The sequence below is a fragment of the Diospyros lotus genome, chromosome 6 (genome assembly GCF_014633365.1).
Source record: "Diospyros lotus cultivar Yz01 chromosome 6, ASM1463336v1, whole genome shotgun sequence".
Lineage (NCBI taxonomy): Eukaryota > Viridiplantae > Streptophyta > Magnoliopsida > Ericales > Ebenaceae > Diospyros > Diospyros lotus.
This window is the reverse complement of record NC_068343.1, coordinates 11,273,262-11,298,835: the sequence shown is the minus strand read 5'-3', so window position 1 is coordinate 11,298,835 and position 25,574 is coordinate 11,273,262. Positions and strand designations below refer to the sequence as shown.

Genomic DNA, 25,574 nt, shown 5'->3' with positions numbered 1-25,574 from the left:
GAGGTGGCACGTGGTGGTCGATCCCAAAAACCATCATCAATATTCTTAATAATTGAATTAAACAATGTCATTAGATTAGATTAGTTTAGTTTGATTTTTTTTTAAATTTAATTCAATTCTAAATCTAATTTGTTAGACCCAAATAGGATGGTTTGAGTCTAAAATTTTAATTTGACCATCTGTTACAACTAGTTACTTAAATATCTTCACTTAATAATATAACTTTTGATACTATTAATTTATTATATAAAATTTCAAATTAAAAATTTAATTAGATTGATTCATTCATTTAATTATAACTGACCTAGGATGCAAAGGAAATTTGCAAAAATAGGACTCTTAAATTTTTTTTGCAAAATCATGACTTTTGAAAGTTGAATAGACAAAAATGCCCCCACTTTAAAATAGCCCTAGGATCCCTTTGTCTTCTTCTCTCATGCACATCCTAATTCTTTCGTTTTCTTCTCTCATGCGCATCCCAATCGGCCACCAGCCAAAACATCTCTCTTGCTCGGACTCTGTTCTCTGCATTTAGGATTACTGTTTCTTCGTCAGTCGTCGTCTTCAAAGCCGTTGCAAGCATGTATTCATTTTCTTATCTTTGAAAACTTTTGGCCAAAGACGATTGGTATACCGTTTGGGTGATTTCAGTCTTTTACCCTTTTCGATGCTATTTTTGAATAACTAAGTAATGGGTATGCAAATAAGTGTCGCTCTGGTTTTGTATTCTAAAGCTCGATTGAGTGAAGGGTATGTATTTCACTGGTTTGAACATATATCGGCTTACGTACCAGTTAAATATCGATATATGTCAACCGATATAAGTTCAAACCAGAAACATCCCAAAAAATATTTTATGTCGATTACTATATATAAGGATATGTATGCATGTACCGACATCATATATCGGTTGAGAAAGTATACATCGGTTAACGTAAAATTAAAACCGATACAAGTATACCGATATAGTATTTGTCATAGGATATATATCGGTTACTATATATTGATTTATGTTAAATTAAAACCGATACAAGTATACCGATACATGCATACATATCTTTATATATCTTTTCACAACTAATATATGAATCAAACTGATATAAAATATTTTTGGAAATACTTCTAGTTTGAATCTATATCGGTTGACATATATCGATATCTAATCGGTACGTCAGTCGATATATGTTTAAACCAATGAAATGCATACCTTTCACTCAATCGAGCTTTAGAATGCAGAATCAGGGCAACGTTCATTTGCATACTCACCCAAATGGTATACCAATCGTCTTTGACCAAAGGTTTTCAAAGATAAGAAAACGAATACATGCCTGCAATGGTTTTGAAGGCGATGACCGATGAAGAAGTAGTAACCCTAAATGTAGAGAACAAAAGATGAGCAATAGAGATGTTTTGGGCGGCGATCGATTGTGATGTGCATGAGAGGGGAAGACAAAGGGATTGAAATGTGTGTGAGAGAGGAAGACGAATGGATTCTAGGGCCAATTTAAAGCGAGGACATTTTTGTCCATTCAATTCTTAAAAGTCATAATTTTATAAAAAAATTTTAAGTGTCCTAATTTGCAAAATACTTTACCGAAAGTCCAATTTTTGCAAATTACCCAGGATGCAAGTAATATGAAAGCCAAACAGTCCTCCTCCGCATGGACACCGTTGCAGAAAGCCGGCCCAATCTTCCAAGAATCAAAGCAAATCAGTGCCTTTCTTCTTCCCTCGAGCCAGGGCATCCATTTCTTTACTTTCCGGCCAGGGCATTTGCACTTTTATATGTATAATATAGATATGGATCCTCGCTGTGTACCCTACCGTCAATTCTTCACTCGATCGTTCGAGATCAGCTTTGAGGTCTTCCGATGGCTGCACCGGTGGTAGACGCGGAGTACCTGAAGGAGATCGACAAGGTTCGCAGGGACCTTCGAGCTCTCATCTCCAGCAAGCACTGCGCCCCGATCATGCTCCGCTTGGCGTAATCTTCTCTTTATGCTTGTTCTCCAAGTTTTCGCTTACTTGTCTTGTTAATTAGGCCGCGTTGTGGTTGTAGCTTCGATTCCTGTTTTTCTTTGTTGTCTTGTTGGAGAGATCAGGGAAAGAGAAAGCGTGTTTGGCCCATTGTTTCTGGAAAATGTTTTGGAGGAATTAGGAACCGAGGAAGTTCGTTTTCAGAGTTCGAAACTCGTTCGCATGCAAAAATCAAAACAATGAAACAATGACGTTGTCGAATTTCTGATTTCTGTCTCGTTTTCGGTTTCCACATTTTGTTGATATTTCTGGCCGTTTTGATTCACTTATAAACCATTTTGTTACTGCTTGTGCCTTGAAAGGATGAATCGCGTTAGTAAATATGGTCTGTTCAGCATCGGATCGACTGAATATTTTCTTTTCATGCTTAAAATATAATTTTATTCTATCTTTTCTCCATAAGAATCTGATGCTTAATTAATCTGTGTAATTGAATTTTTAAGTTGCTGCAGAAAATTAACTATCTTGACGTCATACATCAGTTTATATTGATTTTGGTATATTGCTGCTATGTCAACAATGAAGCTGCAGGACACAAAAATGCAACCTGCTGATCTAACAAATAAAATGTTCTATTTCTGGAGCACACTGCTTTTCTAGTGTATTTGACTTCATTTCTGCATATGTCTGGAATTGTTATTTATGATGCTTGAAGCACTTATTGATTGTGGCCACATAATCACTTTGCAGGTGGCATGATGCAGGCACTTATGATGCTAAAACAAAGACTGGAGGACCCAATGGCTCGATCAGGAATGAGAGAGAGTTAAATCATAGTGCAAATAATGGCCTTAAAATAGCAATTGAATTTTGTGGTTAGCTTTTTGCTTGATTTGTTTTGCATTAACAAGAGGGCAACCTTTCTTCTTTGAGATACAAGTACAATCACTTCTATTCCAGTACTCAAAAATATTTTTCACCGAAATGTTTGGTTGGATGGTACTAATTTCTCTTCACCTTCCATAGCTAAGTGACCAAGTCTTGTGGTCAAGTCTACCCGATGCTGAGAGCAAACCTGAAAGTGATCCCCTTGATTATGATTTAGATGGCCCTTTTTTGGTAAAGATTGCACAGAGCCTGAATTTAGGAAGAAAAAAAATAACACACATTCACTTTCAAATGTTTCACATACTACAACAATCACAACCCTTATTTTCACCTGGAAATGTTTTACGTAGTCTCTGAAATTCTGAAGCATTATCCTTGCTCTGAAACTTCTCCACCCTCTCTTTATTCCCTTTCAGGAGCACTGAAAAACACCGTCCACAATGCAAGAGGCTTCCGCTTTGCAAGGGTCAACTTGTAGCCTTACCTTTGCTTTATAAAGAGGCTATTGTAACTCGAACTCCTCCTGACCTTCTAGTCATAAAGAAGCATCTTACTGTTGCTACCTAGGCTCCCTTTCTTCTGAGTGTTCATCTCCTGCCAAACTGTGTCCAAGATTAAAATACAAAACCCTAGGTACTTGACATGACCAAGAATTAATATTTTATTCTGTATGATTTTAACTAAATCATTAGAATTCCCAAAGGTGTCTGGTTGTTGTAAAATCTGGAATTAACACATCTTTCAGAGCATGGGAGGAAAATATCCACCACCAACATCCCGCTGTCTTCGATCAAATAAAAGTTTACTTCCCAGTATTAAATCTGACTAAAATCACTGAACTATACCAAATTTGGTTTTACAAGGATTTTTTTGGCACTGTTTGCTCATGAACTAATGTCCTATGCATGTGATGTAATTATCCTGTAATTTGCTCTGAATCAGTACTTAATGTAACCTTTTTATGCATCTATTCTTCATACTTTTATGTACATCTAGCTGGAGCCTACTTTTATCTCTTTTTGAGATGAGTCCTGAACACCTTATTATAATATCTTCGGAAGTCTTTTTTAACTGATTTTTTCTCTTGAATTTTTCTTTTTAACAAAAACACTGCAAAGATTTATTTTCTATATTTTTTTTCTATTTATGATATCAGAAGCAGTGAAGGCTAAGCATCCACAAATTACCTATGCTGACCTTTACCAGGTAATCACAATTACTGAAACATCTAAAGTTTGTTTGTATGTTTGTTTTATTAATCTTTTATCCACTTTAAATCAAATTGAACCTGAAGATAGGTAAATTCTCTGTTTGAAAATCACGATGTCTCTAGAGATGAGAAACAAAGAAATGAACAAAAGAACTCAATAAACAGTATTTGTACAAATGGTTCCTGATGATAGTTATATACTTGGCACATCTGATTTATAGTATTTCGAAGATTGTGTTTTGTGAATTTCTCAATATTGAAAAAAGTTACAAGGGTCTCATTATGGAACAAAAACTTCATGCTAGATAAGGTGTCTAGTGGGTTATGGGTCTCATCCGTACATTGTACAATGATGCTCAAACTAAGCTACACCATGGTCTGTCAAAAAAGAGAGAATTTATGTTTTATTATTATATATTCTCATGTCACACTTTCTATTATTGGGCCAAACATGTGTAAGTATTTCAAATATTCTTTTTTTTTTTAAAAATAGCATTTCAAATATTTGTTCTGGTGTACTTCAATTATTAACCACTAACTCATATCAATGCTTAACCTGCAAGAGGAGTGGTAAATATATATATATATATATATATTTTGTATATTATTACCTGCACTCTCAATTGATATTGAAGGTGTTGGCAATATTGACGATTCTGCCATTTTCCAGGCTGTGGAATATTCTGTTTCCTCTCTTTCTTTTTTAACTTTTTTCTTTTTGCTAGACATGGACCATCCTGTTATCAAATACACCAATCTGCCATCTTTTTTCCTGTTCTCCTGTTGATTTTGGCTTGCATCACATCTAACATGGCAGTCACTTCCTCTAAGTGCAGTAACTGATTTTTGTTGCAATTTGTAAGTTGCTTTATTAAGGTGTAAAGTAAGTCGGAATGAACTGGTGGAGAAGCGTACTAGTTAATGCATTTGACTTCGTGGATGTTACAGACATTGATTTTGAAGTCAAAGTTTAAAATCATTTCTGCTTGATATTGGATTTACAGCTTGCTGGGGTAGTTGCAGTAGAGGTCACTGGAGGCCCCACAGTTGACTTCGTTCCAGGAAGAAAGGTATGCTCGAGGGGGAGGTTTTGTCTGCTTGAACATTTGCATTTTTCAGGAACTCTGTTGTACTATTGGTCAGGATTCAGTGGATTCTCCCGAAGAAGGGCGCCTCCCAGATGCTAAACAAGGTTGGTCATGTAGCAAGGGGAAGTGAATTTTAATAAGTTTTGAGTTGGATGCTGTTTCTTTCCTAGCAAAATTCAGTTGCTTCATCTATTTGTCATTGTTCCTGAACAGAGTACTGGTATTTAACTCTCATAAAGGAAGATTAACACCTGCATATGAAAATCTCTGGGCTCATCCAGCACTCAGGATGTCTTCTTGCTGGCTGTCAATTAAACTTGAAAGCTTACTGTGCCCACGATTTCAAATAGTATAATCAATGAAACTTGCTCTATCTGAACTTCTTACTTCCAATTAACCTTGCTTATTACTTGTTACAGTAATTCTGGAGCTCCCTAACCAAATGGATTCTAATTTTTAATCAATTATGAGAAACTTATGACCTGCTTCATATCTTATACCAATTTATGTTGTTTAGTTGAGTTGAGTACGTTTTGAAGTTAAGCTCTCTATCTCTGTTTGTTTTTTTTTTTTTTTTTGAGGGGGGTGGGGGTGGGGTGGGGAGAGAGAGAGAGAAAGGCTTGTTAGTACAACTTAGTGCTTTATCTTCTATGAGTTCTAAGTAACAAATGGGAGTATCAGGGAGCTAGTAAGCTGCATGCCTAGAGTTTTTAACCCTTGCTCACATAGTCCTGCGTCATCTGTAGCACGGCACGTGATGTGCAACTTCACTATTGCAAATGAAGTGGACAGTGCACAAATAGTTTAATCTCAGATGAGTTCATACTTAGTTTGAGCCCATTTTAAGCAAGGCCTGCTTGTGCCCGACTGTCTGCACACAAACCCAGTTTCGGCAATTTCTCCATAGAGATGAATGGCACAGTGTGCTGTCTAATATGATTGTTATCGTGTTTAATGTACATTTCTTAACATACACACTCACCCTGAGCATTAAGGATATCTAATGGTGGCTCTGAAACTTTATTCCCTGCCTATGTTAGAATGAATTCCAATAAGCCATATAATGTGCTGGCTGAAATTTACCCTAAATTCTATTTTCTTACACCATCATTACTAGTTGTGGGCTTTCTTAAGCGAACGAAATTTAACTGGTGCAATTTTTCCTTGTAGGGCCGCCGCATCTCAGGGCGATATTCTATCGGATGGGTCTGTCTGATAAGGATATTGTAGCACTATCTGGGGCCCACACATTGGTAAGTGTCTTGATAATTTTGCAGCTGTTTCGAATAGTTCTTTATAGGAGGTTAAGTTTACATATTTTGCTTGATTTTGGTGCTGCAGGGGAGGGCACATCCAGAGAGATCAGGCTTTGAGGGCCCTTGGACTCGGGACCCTTTGAAGTTTGACAATTCATACTATGTGTAAGATTATGTGAAGAACTTGACCACTTCCATGTTATAATCATTCATTGGAGGGTTTGTTTTACAGAAAACGCATAATGGTATAATTAAATAGGGAACTTCTGAACAAGGAGTCGAATGGGCTGTTAAAACTTCCAACAGACATGGCTCTAGTCGAGGATCCTGAGTTTCGTCAGTATGTCGTACTTTATGCAGAGGTAAGTCAGGTTCTTATTATTTTTGGTACAAGATGATCATGAGAAAGTATTCATGGCTGGCTATCAGAATGGAAGTTGACTTAAACAGGCTTTTCCTAGGGTTGGCTCTTTGTAAGCATGGCTTATCAGCACTGATATCATTACATTCGTACCATTTAACATATTTTTAACCTATTATTAGAAATTTGCTAATGTAAAATGGAACCTCTTTCTGGGATATGATTGGCTTTTGTACTTTTTTTCTATAAAATGAGTCATTGCTGTTAATTTATTTTGACGCTAGCTAATGCAGCGAATAGTGTGATAAAAAAAAAACACTATTTCTCACATAAGCACAAAGCCTCAAAAACTAGGGAAAATTCTTTCATTTGTATGGAATAAAGTTATGTTATTGACCGAATAAAATAGACTTAAGGCTTTGCTATTTATAGAAGGTTTTATAATTCCTATTCTAAGAGAAAAAAAAATTAATTAAGAAAGGAAAAGTAGGGTCGCAAATGAGCTAAATTGTTCATGAGCGGTTTGATAAAAGCTTATTCGAATTTGTTTATTAAGGTAAACAAATCGAGTTTGATCCTAATTTTAAAACTCAATTTATAAACGAGTTGAGTTTGAATTTAATAAATTTTAATTAGTTAGTTTGTGAGCTGACTCGATTAGATAAATTTGATTAGAAGTTTGTGAATAACACATAAACATGCCCGTTATAATTATATTAATAAGTTTATTCATAATTTTATAAATATATTATTTTATAAATAGGTAATATATGTATATATTAAATATATATTTTATAAATATATTATTTAACATAAATACATATCAAATATCATATTTGTATCAGGCTTAGTGGGGGCGCCTTCGCCTGTTCCTATCTACCTCTCGCCTACGTCTCCTCTTCTTCTCCAGGCAATAGATGCCTTCATTTGTTCCTCTCTTCCTATCGCCTGACTCGCCGGCCAACTAACTCCCGTCTCTGCCAGTGCCGGAAGGAGAAGTTAGTGACGGTTGCGATCGTTTATCTTCTCCGATGATGGCGTGTGACTCTGTGCCTGCTACCGCCCACCTTCTCCAGTGAGGGCGGCCACCTGAGGCTGTGACCATTCACCTTCTCCGACCAAAAAAACACCTGCAACCATACGCTTTTTTTGCTGCTTATGACTGCCTGCATGCCTGCAACCATTCACCTTCTTCGACCGAAATAACCCCTGCAACCATTCGCTTTTTTTGCCGCTTATGACCACTTGCATCTGCCTGCAACCATTCGCCTTCTCCAACCATCTGCATTCGCCACCGACACTATCGCTCGCTGTTGCCTCCCACTGCTGCTGCCGCTTGTCAGCAAGCGCTCGAGGTTGACTTGTCAACCCTGAGCCAAGCTCGAGCTCGATTTACATGAACCGAGTTCAATCTTGAGCTGAGCTTTTAAGGCTCAAGCTAAGCTTGAGCTCAAGCCTAGACACTGACTCAGTGAGCCAAGTCTGAGCTTAGTGAAGCTCAACTCGGCTCGATTGGATTGTAACTCTAAGGAAAAGTAAAGTTAACTCAAAGATAAAATAGAAATCTTAAATATTCTAGAACATGGAAAAAATTAAACCTTCTTACAAAATAGTAAAGTAAGCTCTAAAATAATTAAATTATAAAAATTAATAAAATGAAAACTCTGGGTCAATTTAACATAATGAAAAACTGTAGAATGCCTGTATATATATAGTGGATCTATTGGTTCAGGTAAACAGGCATTTGAATTGGAGAATATCTAATGAAACATGGTCTTTCTACAGCTTTGTTTCAACAGCAAGCCACCAAGTATGTCATGGAATTGTTATTAAATCAGTGATAATTTAAGGGACCTTAGAAGTAATGGTAAGGTTGTTATTTTGTGATTGGAAATTCACAAGTTAGAGTTGTGGAAACATGTTTTTTGAAAAATGATAATAATTATAATAGTAATAAAATAAGGAGAAAATTGTGCATAAATATGACATGCCCTCGATCCTCTTAAAACAGAGAGTCTTTCTCATATACTGAGAACATCCTTTATAATGATAATTTAAAAGTGGTAGAGAACTTGTCCTATTTACGAAGGCAACCAATTTTCAACCATATATATTCATTTATTGTGCATACACCTGTCAGTATTTATCAACCATTTTTGTTTATGTATCCCTGCAATTATCATCATATACATCAAATTGGCATTTCTTTTGATAAAATTATTCCCGGGCAATAATAGAAAAGTAAGAGGCAAGATGGTTGGGAGATGTCCTGTAACAACCATCTTACCTACATAAAACGCTCGCTTGTAAAGTTGCAGTTAAAGACAAAATAATTGTTTATGATGATGATGCACTTGGCACAACATTCATCATTAATTTTTCTTTTGAAGGGTTCTTTCCAATTTTCAATAATTTACCTCTTTCTTCTTTATGCCTCAAGTGGCTTGTGCAGTTGCTGTTGCTTCTTTATGCCTGTCATAATAATCAAGAAAGTCTTCCGTTCATGTGGCAGGATGAAGAAGCATTCTTTGCAGACTACGCGGCATCACACAAGAAATTGTCGGAGCTAGGGTTTACTTCTACTCCGCCTTCTTCTGGCTTCAACCTTGCTGCTATGGGAGTTGCTGTTGCCACTGTTGTCTTGCTCCTCGGTTACGTTTACGAAGTTGGCAGAAGAGTGAAGTAGTAAATGGGAGTAATATGGAACATTTATACGGTTCTTCTGCCGCACATGAGATTATCATATATATTTAAGTTTCTAGTCTTACAACATCATCATGAGTCGAACTTGGGCCCAACTGTATATACGATCACATAAATTAATTTAGGTTTTATTGCTTCTTAATTCTATTTGTTTAACAAAAATTAGAAAACAATGCCTGTTATACGTTATTATTCCTCTTTCCAAGACTAATCGAAAAGAAAATGGAATTTCTAATGTTTCTCTCCGGTTTGGTTTCCTCATTTTGTGTCACAGACTCGTATTATTGACATTTTTGGCCGAATGCAGATACACAGATCACAGACTCATTTCGCTCTTCATATAATTTTTTTGCCCAAGTATTTTTGGAAGGTTGAGTTCACTAGTGAAGGAGGAACTGTCAGTGCATAAATTTGAAACTTCATAGAGATGAATATCAATTGTGTCCTTCCATCTCTCACATGGATCAATACAATTCCATGAAACTAATAAACGTATGAGATTTGCATTCACTTTCTCAGCAAGCAAAGAGAGAGTTATTGAAAAATAAATTATTAAGGCTTAAAAGCTCTTTGCCGCATTTGACAAGGCAAACTGCTGAGTGGACAAACACTAGTACCAGAATCATCCTAAGGCATTAATGTGCTTCTTCTACTCATCTCAACTACAATTACTGGATATGATGCTTCCCCCCATTCCTTGGCAGGGAACAGGAGTTGAGGAGAACAAGTTCATCTCCAATCTAGAACTATGATAAATTAGAGAAAATTAAATTAGTTATTGAAATTATATAATGCCGCCTTCCTTCAGGCCTTTGGACTCAGAGATAATGTTATGTCCTGGAAAACCTTCAGCCTCTTTTCGATCTTTCTCTGAAACATCCCATTGTCCTTGCCTGTTTCCAGCACCTTCTTCTCTATAGCTTCACTACTGCTTGTACCCAAAACCGCTGCAATAATGGCATCTTCAAAGTCCTTGCTATCAGGCAGCACCTCTGCCCAGCTGCTACTCTCCCCTGCTTTCTCAGGCGAAATGGATCGCCTTCTTGTTTTATTTTCGGGTTGCCCCACAAGAGGCTTCCAAAACTCTCCTGTTTCGTTTACTCTCATCGAGTTGGAAGAATTTGCAGACCTTGTTCTCTTGAGGCTCTCGTGGAATGGGTTGCTGATCGGTTCCTTGACAAATTTTGATAAATAGAATGGCGGGGCATCGATGTTCAGTGAGTTCCCTTGGGGAGCCATGGGTTTGACACTTCTTTGCCCCGGGAAAGCCACCGAGTTGGCAGTTATATTAGAGTTGATGTTCTCATCAGCAAATTCATCTTGAGGCCTGAACGAATTATGCAGGGTGGTTGTTATATGATGTTCCCTGCAAGGCTGCGGCTGCCAAATGGAGGAAGAGCCCAGCAAGGCATCAAACAGCTTGCTCTGTTCAACGCGATCGCCGCCCTTATTCATGATATCGGACTCCAGGTCCCTTAGCATTTGCTGTGCCCTCTCATAGGCCTTGAGGTGGGAATCCACTCCCCTCGGGCCATCTGCCACTGCCGGCTTCACTCGCCGAAGGGTCTCTTTGGCCTCCGCGATTCGCCCTTGCTTCATCAAGCAAATACCCAGATTGCACATCTTGTTGTTGTCTGGTGCAATAACCAGAGCCCTCCGGTAAGCATCCTCGGCCTCGATGTAGTTGCTCTGCTGCATCAATGCCCATCCCAAGTTCCCCTGAAACACATTTTTCCTCTCATCACATGTCATCACCCGATTGGGAAGTCTTTTTAAGTATATTAATTGTGGTTCAATGAATCCAAAAGCGAACTAACATTTTTGAGTGAGGACCAGTGGTATTAAAAATGACACATCTTATGATACAGAAAACAGAAATAGAGGTAGATGATCTGAACCAGTACCAGTAATCTAGTGGCTTCTTGCTCCACAGAGACCTGAAATTTCTTCCCCTGGGACCGGGCTGTTTTCGTGCGTTTCCCGTTGAAAGCCATCCCTTGGTGAATCAAGTACAACTTGCGTCTCAACAGAGCAATTTGGTCATCCAATCTCCCACATTTCTGCATCAAGTACCAGCATCTGGATGAGAAATGAAAGATCAGAAGAGAAGCAGTGTAAATCTTGAGAACAGGCAACCTACCTTGTACAGGTCCAGAAGGATGTTATCAAGAGATTCCTGGGCTTGATCCGAACACCGACTTCTCAGAGATTTAATCGCCTCGATGGCTTCTTCAGCCCTATTCTGTTGCTTCATTACAATGGCCATATCCTTGAGAGCACTATCCACTCTATCTCCAGCATTAATTGCTGCCCAGAACAGCGGTATCGCCTTCTCTGGATCCTTATCCACTAACTGAAATAAACAAAACACTCAAAACTCATCAACAAGAAAAACACACAAACCAATAACCAAAATTTGGTGGCACATGGTTGAGATCCACAAATTCACCTGAACATTCTTGGCTCTAACATATGGTGTATCCCCAACTGGGACTTTGTGCGTGATATGGAAGGACTCGGAGCGAGTTCGCGACACCCCGAGAGGCTTCGCTGGTGAAGAAGGAGCAGACTTTGTGGGTCTGAAACCTGGTGGAGCATTCCACATATCCTTCTGCAACATCTTTGAATCTTTTGGGTTTTCTATTAGGAACTCTAAGAGAGGGAAGATATGAATGAATAAAGATAATAGTGCCTCTCTGTGAAACTCTGAAGGCCAAAGAAGAGAGGTGCAGAGATCAGAGAGAGGGAGAGAGAGAGAAGAGACAGAGACAGAGAGGCACTGAAGAGAAGGATGGAATTTAGGGAGGTATAGGGTGGGCGAAAATTTGAAAATTTCGACCGTTGCAGACTTATAGCCGTTGGGTGTCCGGTTTATTTTATCGAAGAAGACGGGCTTATAATACGATTCGCCCGTGCCGTGTGCTTTGCCATATTGTACTTTTGTGCCGCCAACAATTTCGTTTTCCCTGTTAGCGTCTTTATTTTTCTACCGTCTTTTCAGCCGTACCCCCCCCCCCCACCTTGTGTTTTCTTTTATTTCAAATTATTTAGACATACTTGCAAAATTTATGTATTTGTGAATGGTTATTATTATTGTTATTTTTATATTTAAAGTTTAGAAAAAAAATCTCAAAACTTAACTTATGAAATGTTGTATTGATATATATATATTTTTTCTCTTTCTCTCTGTTACACACACGCTATGTTGCACGAAAACATCTTATAAAAATCGTTTTTCCGTTTCTGAAACATTTTCGAACCGTTTCGTATTCCCGTTTCAGACCCTCTTTATATTATTTTTTTAGAAGAATGTTCGTTTCCAATCTCATTTCCGTGCAACATAGCACACACGTATATTTAAAATGAATATCTTAAAAATATGTGAACCTAACAAAATTTTTCAATTGTTGATGCATGAGACAATATGTATATTAAATGTTCAATGTAGTAGGATATGTTTATAGAAAATTTAGTCTAAATCCGTGATTGTCTATCACTTTTTAAATGTTATTAATTTATTTTATTTTTTATTTGACACCATCAAGCTACAATATATATATTGGGCAAGATCATTTAAGCACTTTGGATAATGATACCACTCTTTCTCCTTATGATATATCACTTATAACAATTTCTTGTATTTATAAGATTCTTAAGTCTTTCTAGAGCAAATTTATACATTAATTTTTATATACTCACATGACATACATGATTTTATTAGATGAATTCAAATTTTGTTGTATTTGTTTAAATATCAAATAGTTGTTGACTTTTTGAAATTTAAAAATACTGTCTGAACTAAAATTTGTAACGGGCAGCAAATTTCCTGCATGTTTTCATAAAACAACTTTAGCTAATTATCGTGCAACTTACGAACTTCCAAACTTATATTTGCTTGTGAAAACATGACCACATGCAGCACCCAACTCAATGGCACCCGCATTACTGCCTCTCCGGTAATTCATTTTGATTAAGAGGTGTTTGTTAACTAAGATAAAAGGGAGAAAAGATCAGATATGGGAAGCATTCCGGATGTTTGGTCTTTCCAACGTGTTTGTTAAGCTTATCTGACCATTTCTGAAAAAGACATCACGTGACCTCTTATCTCTCCCTTTCAAGATAAATTTATCCGACCTCCCCCATCGGATAAATTTATCTGGCTCTTTCAAAATAAGCCTCAATTACTTATCTATCCCTTGTAAGATAGTTAATGTCATTTAATGCATTTTAAAGATTTAAATTTATTAAAAAACTTATTTATTTATCTCTTATAATTAATATTATTCAATATATTTTTAAATTATTATATGTTTTGACAATTTTTAAAATTTAAATGACATTATTCATTTAATTAATTTTTAAAATTTAAATTTCTCTCTCTCTCTCTCTATATATTTTATTAACTAATATAATTCATTTCATCAATTTTTTAATTATTTTATTTAATTTTATATTTTATTATCTATTATGAAAATATGTTTTGGCTATTTTTAATTATGTAGGTGGAATTATTGTAATCCTAACAATTATTATTTATACTTTTCAACTCTTTTTAAATTTATTTTTGAACTTGAATTTACAAAATAAAATATTATTTTTAATTTTAATCTTAATTTTTTTGACAATTCATATTAATCATAAAATACTATTTTAATCATAAATTTGGTAATAGGGATATTTTGGTAAAAAAAACCCTTATCTTGGTGCTTATCATATGTATTAACAAACACGTGGAAAGAAAAAATACAGTTACCAATGGATTCTAAAAAATTTAACAAACAGTCTGATAGAAATCTTGGAATGCTTCCCGGCTTTATCTTGATCATTCCATATCTTGGTCTGGAAAGTATCCCAATTTTATCTTGATATCACCGAATCTTGCTCATTTTAACAAACGCCCCCTTAGTATAAAGTCTCTCAGATTTTGCCAGTGGAAGAGAGAGTCGGTAACAACAGAAAGAGCTTCCTTCTTTCCACACGCAAGTCTTAATATTAGTGGCGGGTAAATCACACCAAACCTCACTTAAACTTTGACTCTTTCTTAAATTAGTCACTAAATTTTAATTCTTTACAACGTAATTATTAATATTTAATTTTATTTTTTTTTACAATATAGTCACATTTAAAATTCTCCAAGAGAGCCTTGTTGAGTTTGATGATATGGCTCGAAGGTAGCAATTAGAAATTCCAATTACAACCTTAGAGATGACCCACATGTTGATTGTGTAATGAAAACGAATGAAATGTCGTCACGTGACAATAGAGAAACCATTTTTTCCACATCACCCATCTCTCTCTCTCTCTCTTTGCCCTCAACTTCCTCTCATCTCCTTCTCTTCTATCCCTCTCTTCCACCAAGATTGTCAACCACCATCGTTGCGGTCGCCACTGTCATTAACGCTTACACCTCTTCACACTCCACTGTTTGTCGTTTGCCTCCAATCACTACCTCTCTTTCTTTGCCCATTCTTATTCTGTCACCGTCTCTGTTTCTTCAATTGTTCACCTTCGGTCATCTCTTATTCACCCGCCACCTCCAACTAGCTTTGCTTCGCTTGTTTTTTGCCTTGCAAATCACACACATATGTACATATATTAATCTTTTTAATGATAATATTAATTGTCTTTTTCCAACTGATAATAAAGCTCTATTTTGAATTACGAATAAACCGTGTCAAAACACTTTAAACACACATACACAATGAGTTGAGGGTTTGGTTGGTATTAGCTAATGAATTTCTAGTCATCTAAAACGAATGGAACTAGGAGTTCGTAAGTGACTATTTGCTTTTGTCACCTAGTGGATTAAGTTGCTAAGAATCTCTCTCTCTCTCTTTCTATATATATATATACATATATACAAATTAGAGGGAAAAAACCCTCTTATATTTACTTGCAAGGTGAAGAAATGGGAGGCAGCGGGCGAAGCAAAGGTAGTCGGCAACAACAAATAGGTGAAGAAAGAGGGGCGGTGACCAAAGGCGAACGGCAAAGGAGGGAAGAAGGTAGAGGTGTTGATGATGGCAGTAGAGGAAGTCTAGGGTAGAGAGAGAGAGAGAGAGAGATGAGTGACATGGAAAGAGTGAACCCCTGCCATGTGACAATGTTTTATTCATTATCATTGTACAATCAGCATTTGAATCACCTCTAGAATTGTAATTGAGATTGAATCATGCTAGATGTACACTCATTTTGTATATCTTGGGCTACATAAGGAGATATTATGACCAAAATACCCTATACCTCACATGTCGAGAGATTTTTTTGTCATAATACCCTATTATGTACCCCAAGATGCACAAAATAAGTGTACCAATAACATTTTCCATTGAAATTTCTAATTACCACCTCAACACCACGTCATCAAGTCGGAGCTCTTCTCATAAAATTTTAAATGTGACCACGTTATAAAGAATTGAATTTAGTGACATTGATGTGATTTACCCCCTATTTACCACTAATAACTACTACACTTATTGTCCTTTGCTGCTGTTATTTTTTTCTCCCCTTGCCCCTGTTCTTCAGTTCAGATATCCAGCAGGCCTCTCCCATGCTCCGAGACTCTTTCTGCTCTTTGGTCCCTGCTTCTCTCCTTCTCCCCCTGCTGCTGCATCACTTCATTTATTTTTTTTCGGCGGCGGGGGGTGGTAAATAATGGAAAAATCTAGATAACCTAAGACACAACGTGCTGCCTTCTAATTTGATTCCCGCTTTTCTTTGTCTACAATCTAGACACTGATTCATCAGCAACATGAGACCAAAACAAAAAGACAAGAATCGCGCGCCAGAAGATTCAGAACTTTCAGAAACAAAAATGAGCCCTAGGTCATGCCTACCTCTGAAAAAAAGTTAGGAATACATGTTTTCAATAGGACAAGGCATACGTAATCATAGTGAATACCAGTAATGCGATACACAGATTGATTACCCAACAGCGCTAATGAAGCATATTACTTCAAAAGTCCACACTACACTGCTCGGAAGCTGTCTAATTTCTCAAGTCTGGCTGTGCCGGAGCTTGACGACTCACCCAAAGCATCGGGAGAAGCTTCCCTTTGAGATGACTCCCTCTTTAGAGAAGTTGGTAACCCAGAGATTTCCTGATGAAAAAATAGTAAAGAATGTTAAAAAACTGGAAAATATAAAAACACGCCACAACAAAGAATCAGGTAACAACTAAAATTTGTCTTCGTCTGAATTCACCTAAAACTGCACCAACTTCTTCTGTCCAAGCCCCTTACCAGATGAGCATTGTCAACAAATTTACTTTCCAAATGAAAGTGGATACGAATTTATCTCCCCCCCCCCCCCCCCCCCCAAAAAAAAAAAAGAAAGAAAGAAAGAAAGAAAGAAAGTGGATATGGAAATCAGCCAAAAGGAAAACTTAATTGTGTTAGTTCAAGTTTTCCTTCCATGGTATGATATTATATAAATATCTCAACTTTCCAAATTGAAAAACAAAAAGGAAGAAGAATGGCAGGCAAACCTAGGGTCATTATCATTCACTGCCAACCTCATTGACTTACAGTTACCACCCAGAATACTTTAAGGTAAATTCCAACAGATGTTGAAAACTGTCCACGCATTACTTAGCAAAATCAAAAAAGAAAAATGCAGGCAGACTAGAACTAGCAACTATTGTAAAGAAGAAAACCGAGCATGAATGTATGCATTTACCTTCACTAGATGCAACCTCAAGTCACATGGCCGAACTTGATTTCCTATACATGCCATCACAAACTTTGAATATTGAAACAAAACATCAGCAGCGGCTTGCTTCTTTTCTTCGATCTGCATATGTAGTTTATAATCTCAATAAAACATAGATATTATGAACTACCAATGATAAGGAAATTTTTCTAGGAACAAAATGTAACACAGGGGACCCATGCCCTATCATATTTTCTTAAGTATGAAGTATCTGTCTTCTATAGAATACCACTCCAGAAGTAAACAATGTTCAATGGGGCTGCAAGATAAGAAGCGCAGCTCCATTCTCATTTATCTGTATTCCATTTGAGTTTTCATATCAGTAGTATTACTCATCCATAGACATTTAGTCTCTGTTCACCAAATTTTTTACCTCACCATGCTGATGCAAAGACAGATGCTCGAAACAAATTGTAATCCCGTTTCTATTGGGTACAGCAAGATCAGAAATCATGTTTAAAATTACCCTTTAGCAACCCAAAGTTTCATCTAAAATATATATCTTAAATTTTACAGAATGAAAGACAATAACGCCACATTTGGAACCGGGATTGACAAAATAGAAGGAAAATCGTAATTACTTATTCATGAAATCTTACGGATAATAAAACCAAAAAGAAAAAAAAAGGAAGAGTTCTTTACAAATATAAATTCCTCCACTCATTTTCTAAGGTATTTTCTTTTCCTATCTAACATCTTCCCTTGCCTTTTCCCAACAGAACAATGGTATAACCACTTCTGTAAAGGACAACACTTTCTAAAGAAATGAACAAATCCTGAAAGTCACAACAAAATGGATTAAACTTTTTACACAACTAGCGTATAATCCCCGATCCCAAGCCTTCGCGCAAAAAGAAAACGACTAAATTCCAACCGACCGGCTTCGATGATAACCACTAGACAATCTAGGGTTTACACAATAAGAGGCTAATAAGATTCAGAAATTGGATCTCATTAGAACATCGTACATCCAATCCAATTGAATTTATTGGACGAACCGATAGTGCGAACAGAGAAAATAACAATTGATGTTGGTAGTTGGTGGTGCATGCAGGGAAATGATAAAATATCAAATTTACAAAACCAGATAAGCAATCTGAACAAAAACAGAAATCTAATTAATGTGTTTCGACGAGGAAATTAAGTAATCGGAAGGATAAAAGGAGTAGAATTTGTGTTACCTCGTAGTCTTCTCTCATGGCTCTGTCTAAAGCTGTCTTCTCAAAAAATCTCGGTCGCTCGCCATCAAATAGGGCCGGGAGGTCTGAATTGTTTTATATTAAAATATATATATAATTTATTTATTCCAGCTATAAATCGGTGGCCCATTAGCTCAGTTGGTTAGAGCGTCGTGCTAATAACGCGAAGGTCGCAGGTTCGAGACCTGCATGGGCCAATTTCTTTTTTGCGTTACGGTTTGGAAACGATGTCGTATTGTGTTTGGGCTTTTTGAATATAGTTCATCGTTTTTAGAAAAAAAAATGTTATGATATTACAAATAATGAATAAATAGTATAGACAGAAAATGTTATAATATTTTATATTAAATTTTAATTAAATTATATGAGAAAATTTTAAAAATAAAATTTCACACGAAAATAGCAAATAAATGTCTCCAAGTGTCCAAATTTCATAGGAGAGTTTTAAACATATTCTCACTATAATAAAAGTAACTTTTAAATATATTTCATAATTCTTAAGTTTTTAATATATTTCAAGTAGAAACATGAACTCTTATACATGCAGAAATCAATATTAATTGTATCTTATAATAATATCAATACAAAGTAAAAATATAAATTTAAAATTAATACTAGTTAATATTATAATATAAAAATATTAGCAAAATTAATGAATAACAATAAATGGTAAAAATATTAATAATCACAATATTTAAAATTATAGAAATGAAATATAATAATAAGTAATATTTTAATAATTATCATTAATACTGTAACATTAGTGATACGATGAATTTTATGTTTGTAAGATTAATCTTATGATATAATCAATCAAATTCATTCATAATTAAACATTCTAATATTACAAATAAGTTGTTATCATTAAAATTATAATATTAGCAATACCATAAATATTACACTAAAAGTATTAATTTTATAATAATTTTTTAGTATTACAATTATATTTTCAAGAACAATACATTCACCTATAAAAACTGAACATTTCTCTGATATAATCATTAAAACATTCTTTTTAATTTTCAAATTTTATGACAAAGAAAAATTAGTGATAAAGTGAAAAAGTTAAAAAGGTAGAAAATTTAAAAATACTTGGCTGTAACTAAACACTTTCCTTATTTTGAATTAGGAGGAATTATGGACGGGCAAATTCTAATGCATGCCGCTGGCTGTCGCTGATGCTTCAAGAGAAAACAGAATGAATGCAAACTCCAGCTTAAACAATTCAACTTGCCAATTTCCAACAGAAAATGTAGAGCAATTTGCAGAAAATTAAGATAAAAAGTGCAAATTTCAAAGCACAAACACCGACTGATATTACTCTAATCCACATCCATCGGATTAAACCAGAACAGGACTTTTGACATAACAGAATTTTGCTTAAACAATTCATGGAATCATGACGATGGGAGGGATAAACTATGTTTCCTTGGGAGGGCCCCCCTTCTTTGCAGCCTCAGCAGCTGCTTTCTCTGCTTCAATCTCCGCAACTATGGCATCGATCTCAGCTTCATCAAGTTGACGCAGGCCATGGTCCTTTGTCATTACAGCAACTTCAATGTTCTTTCCTCCACTCTCAACTACCTAGTTAAAATGAACACACTTCACAAGTCACAAATAAAGCTTCACAAAAGTCAAGGCATCAATCACTCATCTAGAGACAAATAAACCCAGGAGAAGAAATCCAAACTACATGAAGATTACTATGATTCAAACAAGCCATTGCAGGAACAGAAAAGTAAGGAAACTATTCTGATTATCTCCTTTTGATTAGTTGGTAGTTCTCCAGTCCGTCTAATTCATCCCTATTCTTGTTTTCTCAGATCTGCTCCTCTCCAGTTCTTGAGAACATGTTAGACTCGAGTCCAATGTCCAAGAGTTCTTATGCCAGTATGGACTTAAATGATTTTCGGAACAATACTTTGGATACTTAAACAAAATCCAAAGTTCAGTAAGCTTTATTTGGTGGGCTGTCAGTAATTCATGCCAGTCTTCTAGGTGCGGCAACATAGATAACATTCAGTGCAATGCATATTTAGTAAGGCTTGATCAGATTCAAGTTTACTTAAAGAGGAGAAACACCCCCCCCCCCCCCCCCCCCCCAATGTGATGATGCTGCACACTTTCATGGCATCACAGATCTCCTTTGTTTACACGATCTTTATTGTACTTACCTCTTCTGTTTCACCAATACCGGATATACATCTAAAATTACTGTTTTTTTTTTTTTATGAGATTTTGAAAATTATATATCGTTGCCTGCACCAAGATAACCTTACCCAGCCATAAATGTCAAACCTATACTACATACAACCTTCTCCTGCTTTATTACCAAGATGATCAACCAGTTGATCCTCTTGTAAGAGCATTCTAGTAGTTTATAACTGAGACAGCATAGGCATGTTGCAACACCCTGGGGGAGAAAGGAGATAAAAAGGGGGTGTTATTGAGTAGAATTTGCCCTCTAAACAGAGTATAGAACTCTCCAAACCCCTCAAAAGTTCTCCTATTTTTTCAGTGCCACATACACCAAAAATAGCAATAAGAGATGAAGCCAAAATTATATGCTAGCTACTCTTTGTGTAACCTGACCTCCAAGAAGGCAAAAATCTAACACATATCCTGACATAACCCACCATACACACAATTATATATAAACAAAACTCCCACACCTTTTATTGAATAGTGAAGGAGGAGATGCTCCATGGACTCAGCACTCTCCTTGGACATAGAAAACAAACAATCACTACCTACTCATACTTTCTCAGGTTGTCAAAAGTAAGAATAGCATCTGGGTGGCAATCAAAATTTAGAAAACAACAGTAGGAGGAACAACAGTGCTCCAAATGACATTGCAAGGGGATTTAAGACTCCTTTGCCACAGAAAGCAATATAATAATGAACAAACAACAATCAGATAGCAATGCAATCATCAGGGTGGCTGGCCATTGACCCAAAGGGTTCATTGGTTTATGATTCCACAAATTGTTTTCTAAGTTAAACTAGATAAACTCTGATGAACACCTTTGGACAGCTAATTCTGCGAACCATTTTAAAGAAATTTGTCTCAAAATACTCCAATTTTAGAAGATAAAAAAATATTTTTTTTATTTCAAAAATCATTTTCATGCAAAATTAAAAAAGCAAACGAAGACAATATTATGTTTAAAATTTCATTCTTTTCATTGTCAATAACATCTTCTAAAACAACTAAACCATAACCAAACAGGACCTAACCCCCCCCCCCCCCCAAAAAAAAAAAAAAAAAAAAAAAAAAAAACCTCCTAACCTTCGAAGGAAAAGACAAAAAACAGAAAAGCAAAGGAAAAATAAAATGCTAACAAGCATCCTGATTTGGACAGGGATCTAATCAAGTGTCACATACCTTTGAAAGTACAACCTCCCCCACCCTCCAACCCTTGAAGGAAATAAAGCAATATTAATAACGTTCTTGAGTTTGTTGGTGCAAGATATATAGTTTTCTTTGTTTCGCCTGAAGAATGAAGAAATGTAGTCACTATATAAAGTCCACAGATGGCACCTCCCAGTCCATCCTTCATCCCTCTTAATATCCTGACAACCTACCTCAACCCTACACTACAGAGAATACAGCATCACCATAATATCCTAATCATTGTGGCCAAAAACATTAGATTCCACCTCCCAAAAAATGGACCTTGCTCAAACACCAACTTGCCATCTCAAGCAGTTTCATATCAAGTAGATACAGATTTTTCATTTGTATTGGAAATGTCATCAAAGCTACAGTATATTTCTTATATCATCACTTTAAATTTCGTGCTTGTGTGATTTTTCTCTACCATCCAGGAAGGTTAACTGGAGTGGGTGACTACCTCTTCAAGCAGCTAACTTGAAATTCCAAAATGCACAAGTTAGTCTGGGATTTCAACCAAAAGAAAGTTATAAATTCTTATATCACAAGAAAACCACACAATATACATCTTCACATCAAACTAAAATGTCTAATTTAGGTGATTCAGAAATTCTATTGGTTTCAAGCAAGAGATTGAGGAAGATCAAGGAAAACTTGGTGGAAGATACTTATGAGATCAGAGGACCGCATAGAAGATAAAACCATACATAAAAATAACTGATAAGCAAAAATTCATGTAGAGACCCCACAGTGGAATAAGGACTTGATATCCTGTTGTTTTATTCTCTCTCTCAATAAAGTTGCAAAAACAATTTTACCGCAGATCTTGGAACTTGGATGTAATTTTTTTTTTTTTTTTTGCCAAGTAAACTTATGAACTTGGATGTGATTTTCTGACGCCATTCCCTTTCCACGGTAGTATGTGTGGGATGAGATATAATTAAGCTTGATGAATTTGTGGCCTTGCAAGTGTGCTGTGGCACCTCCCTGAGTGCCCTCAAGGATTACCAATTGAATTACTAGAAACAGAATTTGGTTTGAGTTTTGGTAGAATAGGAATTCCCATCTTTAAATGATATTAGTAGTTATCACATAATAGTGGCCAATGGGCAGCTTGATCACTTTGGGATCACGAATTCACAATACCAAGAAATGTCAGATAGAAAATAGGGAGCTCCACCAGAAAAAGTAGCTGTTTAGTGCAAGCTTTACAAAAGCACCAAAGGATGCCCCTTAGTAAACAACACATGTATGCTAAAGAACCATTAAAGTTCTCACTTGGGGAAACATCCAAAAACACAAGCGATCATAATTTTAAATTACATCCTAAATCAACATAAATAGACAAATAACTTGGAGAGTTGGGGAAAAAAATTACCAGGCATCTGGACAATGACTCAATAATTATGTGTGAAACAAAAATAATCAGTCTGGAGCAATTAAACAGTTAGAAGTAAATATAAAAATGGAGAATCCATTACCAAGGAATTTTTTTTAAAAAAATGGTTCAAAGATTCTTACTTCTAGCAATGCACGAATTGCAAGCTTCACAGTTTCTTGTCCAGATGTTTCCTTATAGTTTTTCTCCAGAAATTCTCGAATTGAATTAGAATTCCTTCCAGTTGCATTAGCTTTCCATGCAGAAAATGTACCTGAGGGATCTGTCTGGTATAGTGACGGAACACCAGTATATGGGTCAAAGCCCACAATTAAAGTTGAAAGACCAAATGGTCTTACACCACCACTTTGTGTGTACTTTTGTTGAAGACCAGCAATATAACGAGTAATATACTCAACAGTAACTGGATCTTCAACAGTAAGCCTGTGACTTTGACACTCAATACGTGCCCTGTTTACAAGGACACGGGCATCTGCTTTGAGTCCTGCACAGGCCAATGCTATGTGATCATCCAAGCTTACAATTTTCCTGACTGATCTGCATAATGAAGACAAACCGTGAGAATATGAATTGTCTCAGGAAGTATCTAGTACTCAAATAAGGTGAAGGGAGGAACCATAAGGAAAAAAGAAAGAACAGCAAGAAAAAGGGCATACTTTGAATTCATCACAAAAATAAAAGAAAAATATTTGATCAGTGGTTGTGTAAGAGAACATGTCTGGATGGGATGGGATCAATAAGAACCCCTTATTAGCAAAAGAAACATGCTCATGTCTTTGTTGGGTTACTATTAGGAACTCCTTTTGAACATAAACAACATTCTGACTTCTGATGCTTTCCACACCCACATTGACCACAACTTAAAAAACGTCCCAACAACTTTCTTAAATTGTACAATTATGATGAACTACTTTTAGGAGCTGAAGTAACAGAACCGGGTAGATTTCTGGGTTTTACATGTCTGTAGGACAATTAACTAGTCTAATGCGGTTCATGCAAAAATAGCACTTTTCAACTTTGAACTGATTTTATATAAGACTATTAACTATATTTAATTTTAACACTACGCTCACAATCTGCATATATTTTTGGCCCGAAAAATCACTTTCCTATCACAATCAATGTACGTAAAGTACCAAAACAAAACATCAGAATACGTATTTATGAGAATAATGTTACACATTTAGCACATATAGCCACTGTCAGGGCCTGTTCTCCTTGTTTAACATTTGGGCTACCGATCACACCGATAAGCCTGGAAACCGCCACCGCTTCTGAAACCATTTCTAAGAGAAAAACAGAAATCCAATTCCGCAATTTTCACCAAATTACAGTAGCCTAAGTAGAACTCCACATTGGGAAATTCAAGCCAACAGGTCTACTAATAAAAAAATTAACAAAGGAAGCTTTTGCCAATTAAGGCCGTCTCTAATAGTTCTTGAACGAGCTCTTGCCAGAAATAACCAGATCCGAATCTGGCAATGCCATTTTAAGATCATAGCAAAGAGGACAGATGAAAATATGAAGAAATGTAAGACCCAAAGTCCGAACAGATCAAATGTAGGGTTTATGCGGTGCGGACTCGCAGAAGCGAGAAAAGTATTTCAAAACCCTACTCTAACCTCAAAATCAACCAGAAGTAAATCAAGGTACAATAGGATAGATGGAGAGAGGGCGGACCTGGTATCTTGGAGTTTGGCGGTGGACTTCTTCTCGACGCCGAGGACGATGGTGTCGGTGCCCCTGACGCCAACGGCGGCGTTGCCCTTCCGGACAGCTTCGAGGGCGTATTCAACTTGGAAGAGGTGGCCGTCCGGGGAGAAAACCGTGATCGCTCGATCGTACCTGGCCATACTGTAACAGTTTCGCTTTCTTCACTTCGTCGTTGATCCGAGGCTGTGTTGTTCCGTTCCTTTCTTATGCTTGGAGGCGAAGCCGACCTTGGGCTTGGGGGGCAAGCCAGCTTCTGGGACTACTTTGTCATATATTAGGCCTATTTTTGTAATTATGTAAACGGTGGACCCCAACCAATAGTTGTTTTTACCGTAATGTTATTTGGTCTTATATTTAATAGTCTTAAATGATAGTTTTATTTTGTTAAATATCTAAAATAATTTTAATTGTTAAATTAATATAAGGATATATTAAATATTTTATTTTATATAGTACGATTATCATTTATTTTTTAACTTCTTAAAATTGTTTTAAATTTTAATAAATTACAAAAAATTATCCCTGAAATATAATAAAAAAACATAAATACCTTAATATTTAAAAAAATTATAAAATCTTCCTTGACATTATTAACTACTTGTGGCTTTCTCCCTTATAATTAGAAAATAAATTTTGATTTTTTTTAAATTATCAAAATATCTTTCTCTCTTCTTTA

The 25,574-nt window shown here is 36.1% G+C and overlaps 4 protein-coding genes and 1 non-coding gene across 5 annotated transcripts; 2 read left to right on the top strand and 3 right to left on the bottom strand.

The window, feature by feature from the left end:
* The first annotated feature begins 1,635 nt into the window (after positions 1 to 1,635).
* LOC127803408 (L-ascorbate peroxidase 3-like) lies at positions 1,636 to 9,720 on the top strand. The gene is made up of 9 exons (XM_052339608.1): positions 1,636 to 1,984; positions 2,728 to 2,852; positions 4,022 to 4,071; positions 5,080 to 5,145; positions 5,219 to 5,267; positions 6,334 to 6,416; positions 6,505 to 6,584; positions 6,679 to 6,781; positions 9,293 to 9,720. Exons 1-9 carry the CDS (start codon positions 1,872 to 1,874, stop codon positions 9,464 to 9,466), a joined length of 843 nt encoding a protein of 280 aa, XP_052195568.1. The 5' UTR covers positions 1,636 to 1,871; the 3' UTR covers positions 9,467 to 9,720.
* A 255-nt stretch (positions 9,721 to 9,975) lies between these two features.
* On the bottom strand, positions 9,976 to 12,392 carry LOC127803406 (protein POLLENLESS 3-LIKE 2). The gene is made up of 4 exons (XM_052339605.1): positions 11,933 to 12,392; positions 11,624 to 11,836; positions 11,388 to 11,543; positions 9,976 to 11,202 (listed from the first exon to the last, which is right to left on the bottom strand). Exons 1-4 carry the CDS (start codon positions 12,101 to 12,103, stop codon positions 10,288 to 10,290), a joined length of 1,455 nt encoding a protein of 484 aa, XP_052195565.1. The 5' UTR covers positions 12,104 to 12,392; the 3' UTR covers positions 9,976 to 10,287.
* A 3,891-nt stretch (positions 12,393 to 16,283) lies between these two features.
* LOC127803407 (uncharacterized) lies at positions 16,284 to 18,438 on the bottom strand. The gene is made up of 3 exons (XM_052339607.1): positions 18,375 to 18,438; positions 17,161 to 17,274; positions 16,284 to 16,583 (listed from the first exon to the last, which is right to left on the bottom strand). The coding sequence occupies exons 1-3, from the start codon at positions 18,390 to 18,392 to the stop codon at positions 16,452 to 16,454; spliced, it is 264 nt and encodes an 87-aa protein (XP_052195567.1). The 5' UTR covers positions 18,393 to 18,438; the 3' UTR covers positions 16,284 to 16,451.
* Positions 18,439 to 18,515: 77 nt separating this feature from the next.
* Positions 18,516 to 18,589, top strand: TRNAI-AAU (transfer RNA isoleucine (anticodon AAU)). Its single transcript has one exon. It is a non-coding gene; the product is annotated as a tRNA-Ile (tRNA).
* Positions 18,590 to 19,591: 1,002 nt separating this feature from the next.
* LOC127803405 (proteasome subunit alpha type-7) lies at positions 19,592 to 25,148 on the bottom strand. Its single transcript, XM_052339604.1, has 3 exons — positions 24,866 to 25,148; positions 23,308 to 23,722; positions 19,592 to 19,976 (listed from the first exon to the last, which is right to left on the bottom strand). Exons 1-3 carry the CDS (start codon positions 25,036 to 25,038, stop codon positions 19,812 to 19,814), a joined length of 753 nt encoding a protein of 250 aa, XP_052195564.1. The 5' UTR covers positions 25,039 to 25,148; the 3' UTR covers positions 19,592 to 19,811.
* Between the last annotated feature and the right edge of the window lie 426 nt (positions 25,149 to 25,574).

Bases quoted from the DNA above. Each gene is read 5' to 3' on its own strand.
- LOC127803408 (XM_052339608.1), top strand. From the start codon at position 1,872: ATGGCTGCACCGGTGGTAGACGCGGAGTACCTGAAGGAGATCGACAAG. The intron at 4,072-5,079 runs GTAATCACAATT...TTGGATTTACAG, and splicing joins CCTATGCTGACCTTTACCAG to CTTGCTGGGGTAGTTGCAGT. The intron at 5,146-5,218 runs GTATGCTCGAGG...ACTATTGGTCAG, and splicing joins ACTTCGTTCCAGGAAGAAAG to GATTCAGTGGATTCTCCCGA.
- LOC127803406 (XM_052339605.1), bottom strand. From the start codon at position 12,103: ATGTTGCAGAAGGATATGTGGAATGCTCCACCAGGTTTCAGACCCACA. The intron at 11,837-11,932 runs GTGAATTTGTGG...TGTTTATTTCAG, and splicing joins TTAGAGCCAAGAATGTTCAG to TTAGTGGATAAGGATCCAGA. The intron at 11,203-11,387 runs GTACTGGTTCAG...AATGTGTTTCAG, and splicing joins AAGAAGCCACTAGATTACTG to GGGAACTTGGGATGGGCATT.
- LOC127803407 (XM_052339607.1), bottom strand. The intron at 16,584-17,160 runs GTAAATGCATAC...TTTTTTCATCAG, and splicing joins TGAGGTTGCATCTAGTGAAG to GAAATCTCTGGGTTACCAAC.
- LOC127803405 (XM_052339604.1), bottom strand. From the start codon at position 25,038: ATGGCCAGGTACGATCGAGCGATCACGGTTTTCTCCCCGGACGGCCAC. The intron at 23,723-24,865 runs GTCCGCCCTCTC...TTCATTATGCAG, and splicing joins GCCAAACTCCAAGATACCAG to ATCAGTCAGGAAAATTGTAA. The intron at 19,977-23,307 runs GTAAGAATCTTT...CATTTTAACTAG, and splicing joins CAATTCGTGCATTGCTAGAA to GTAGTTGAGAGTGGAGGAAA.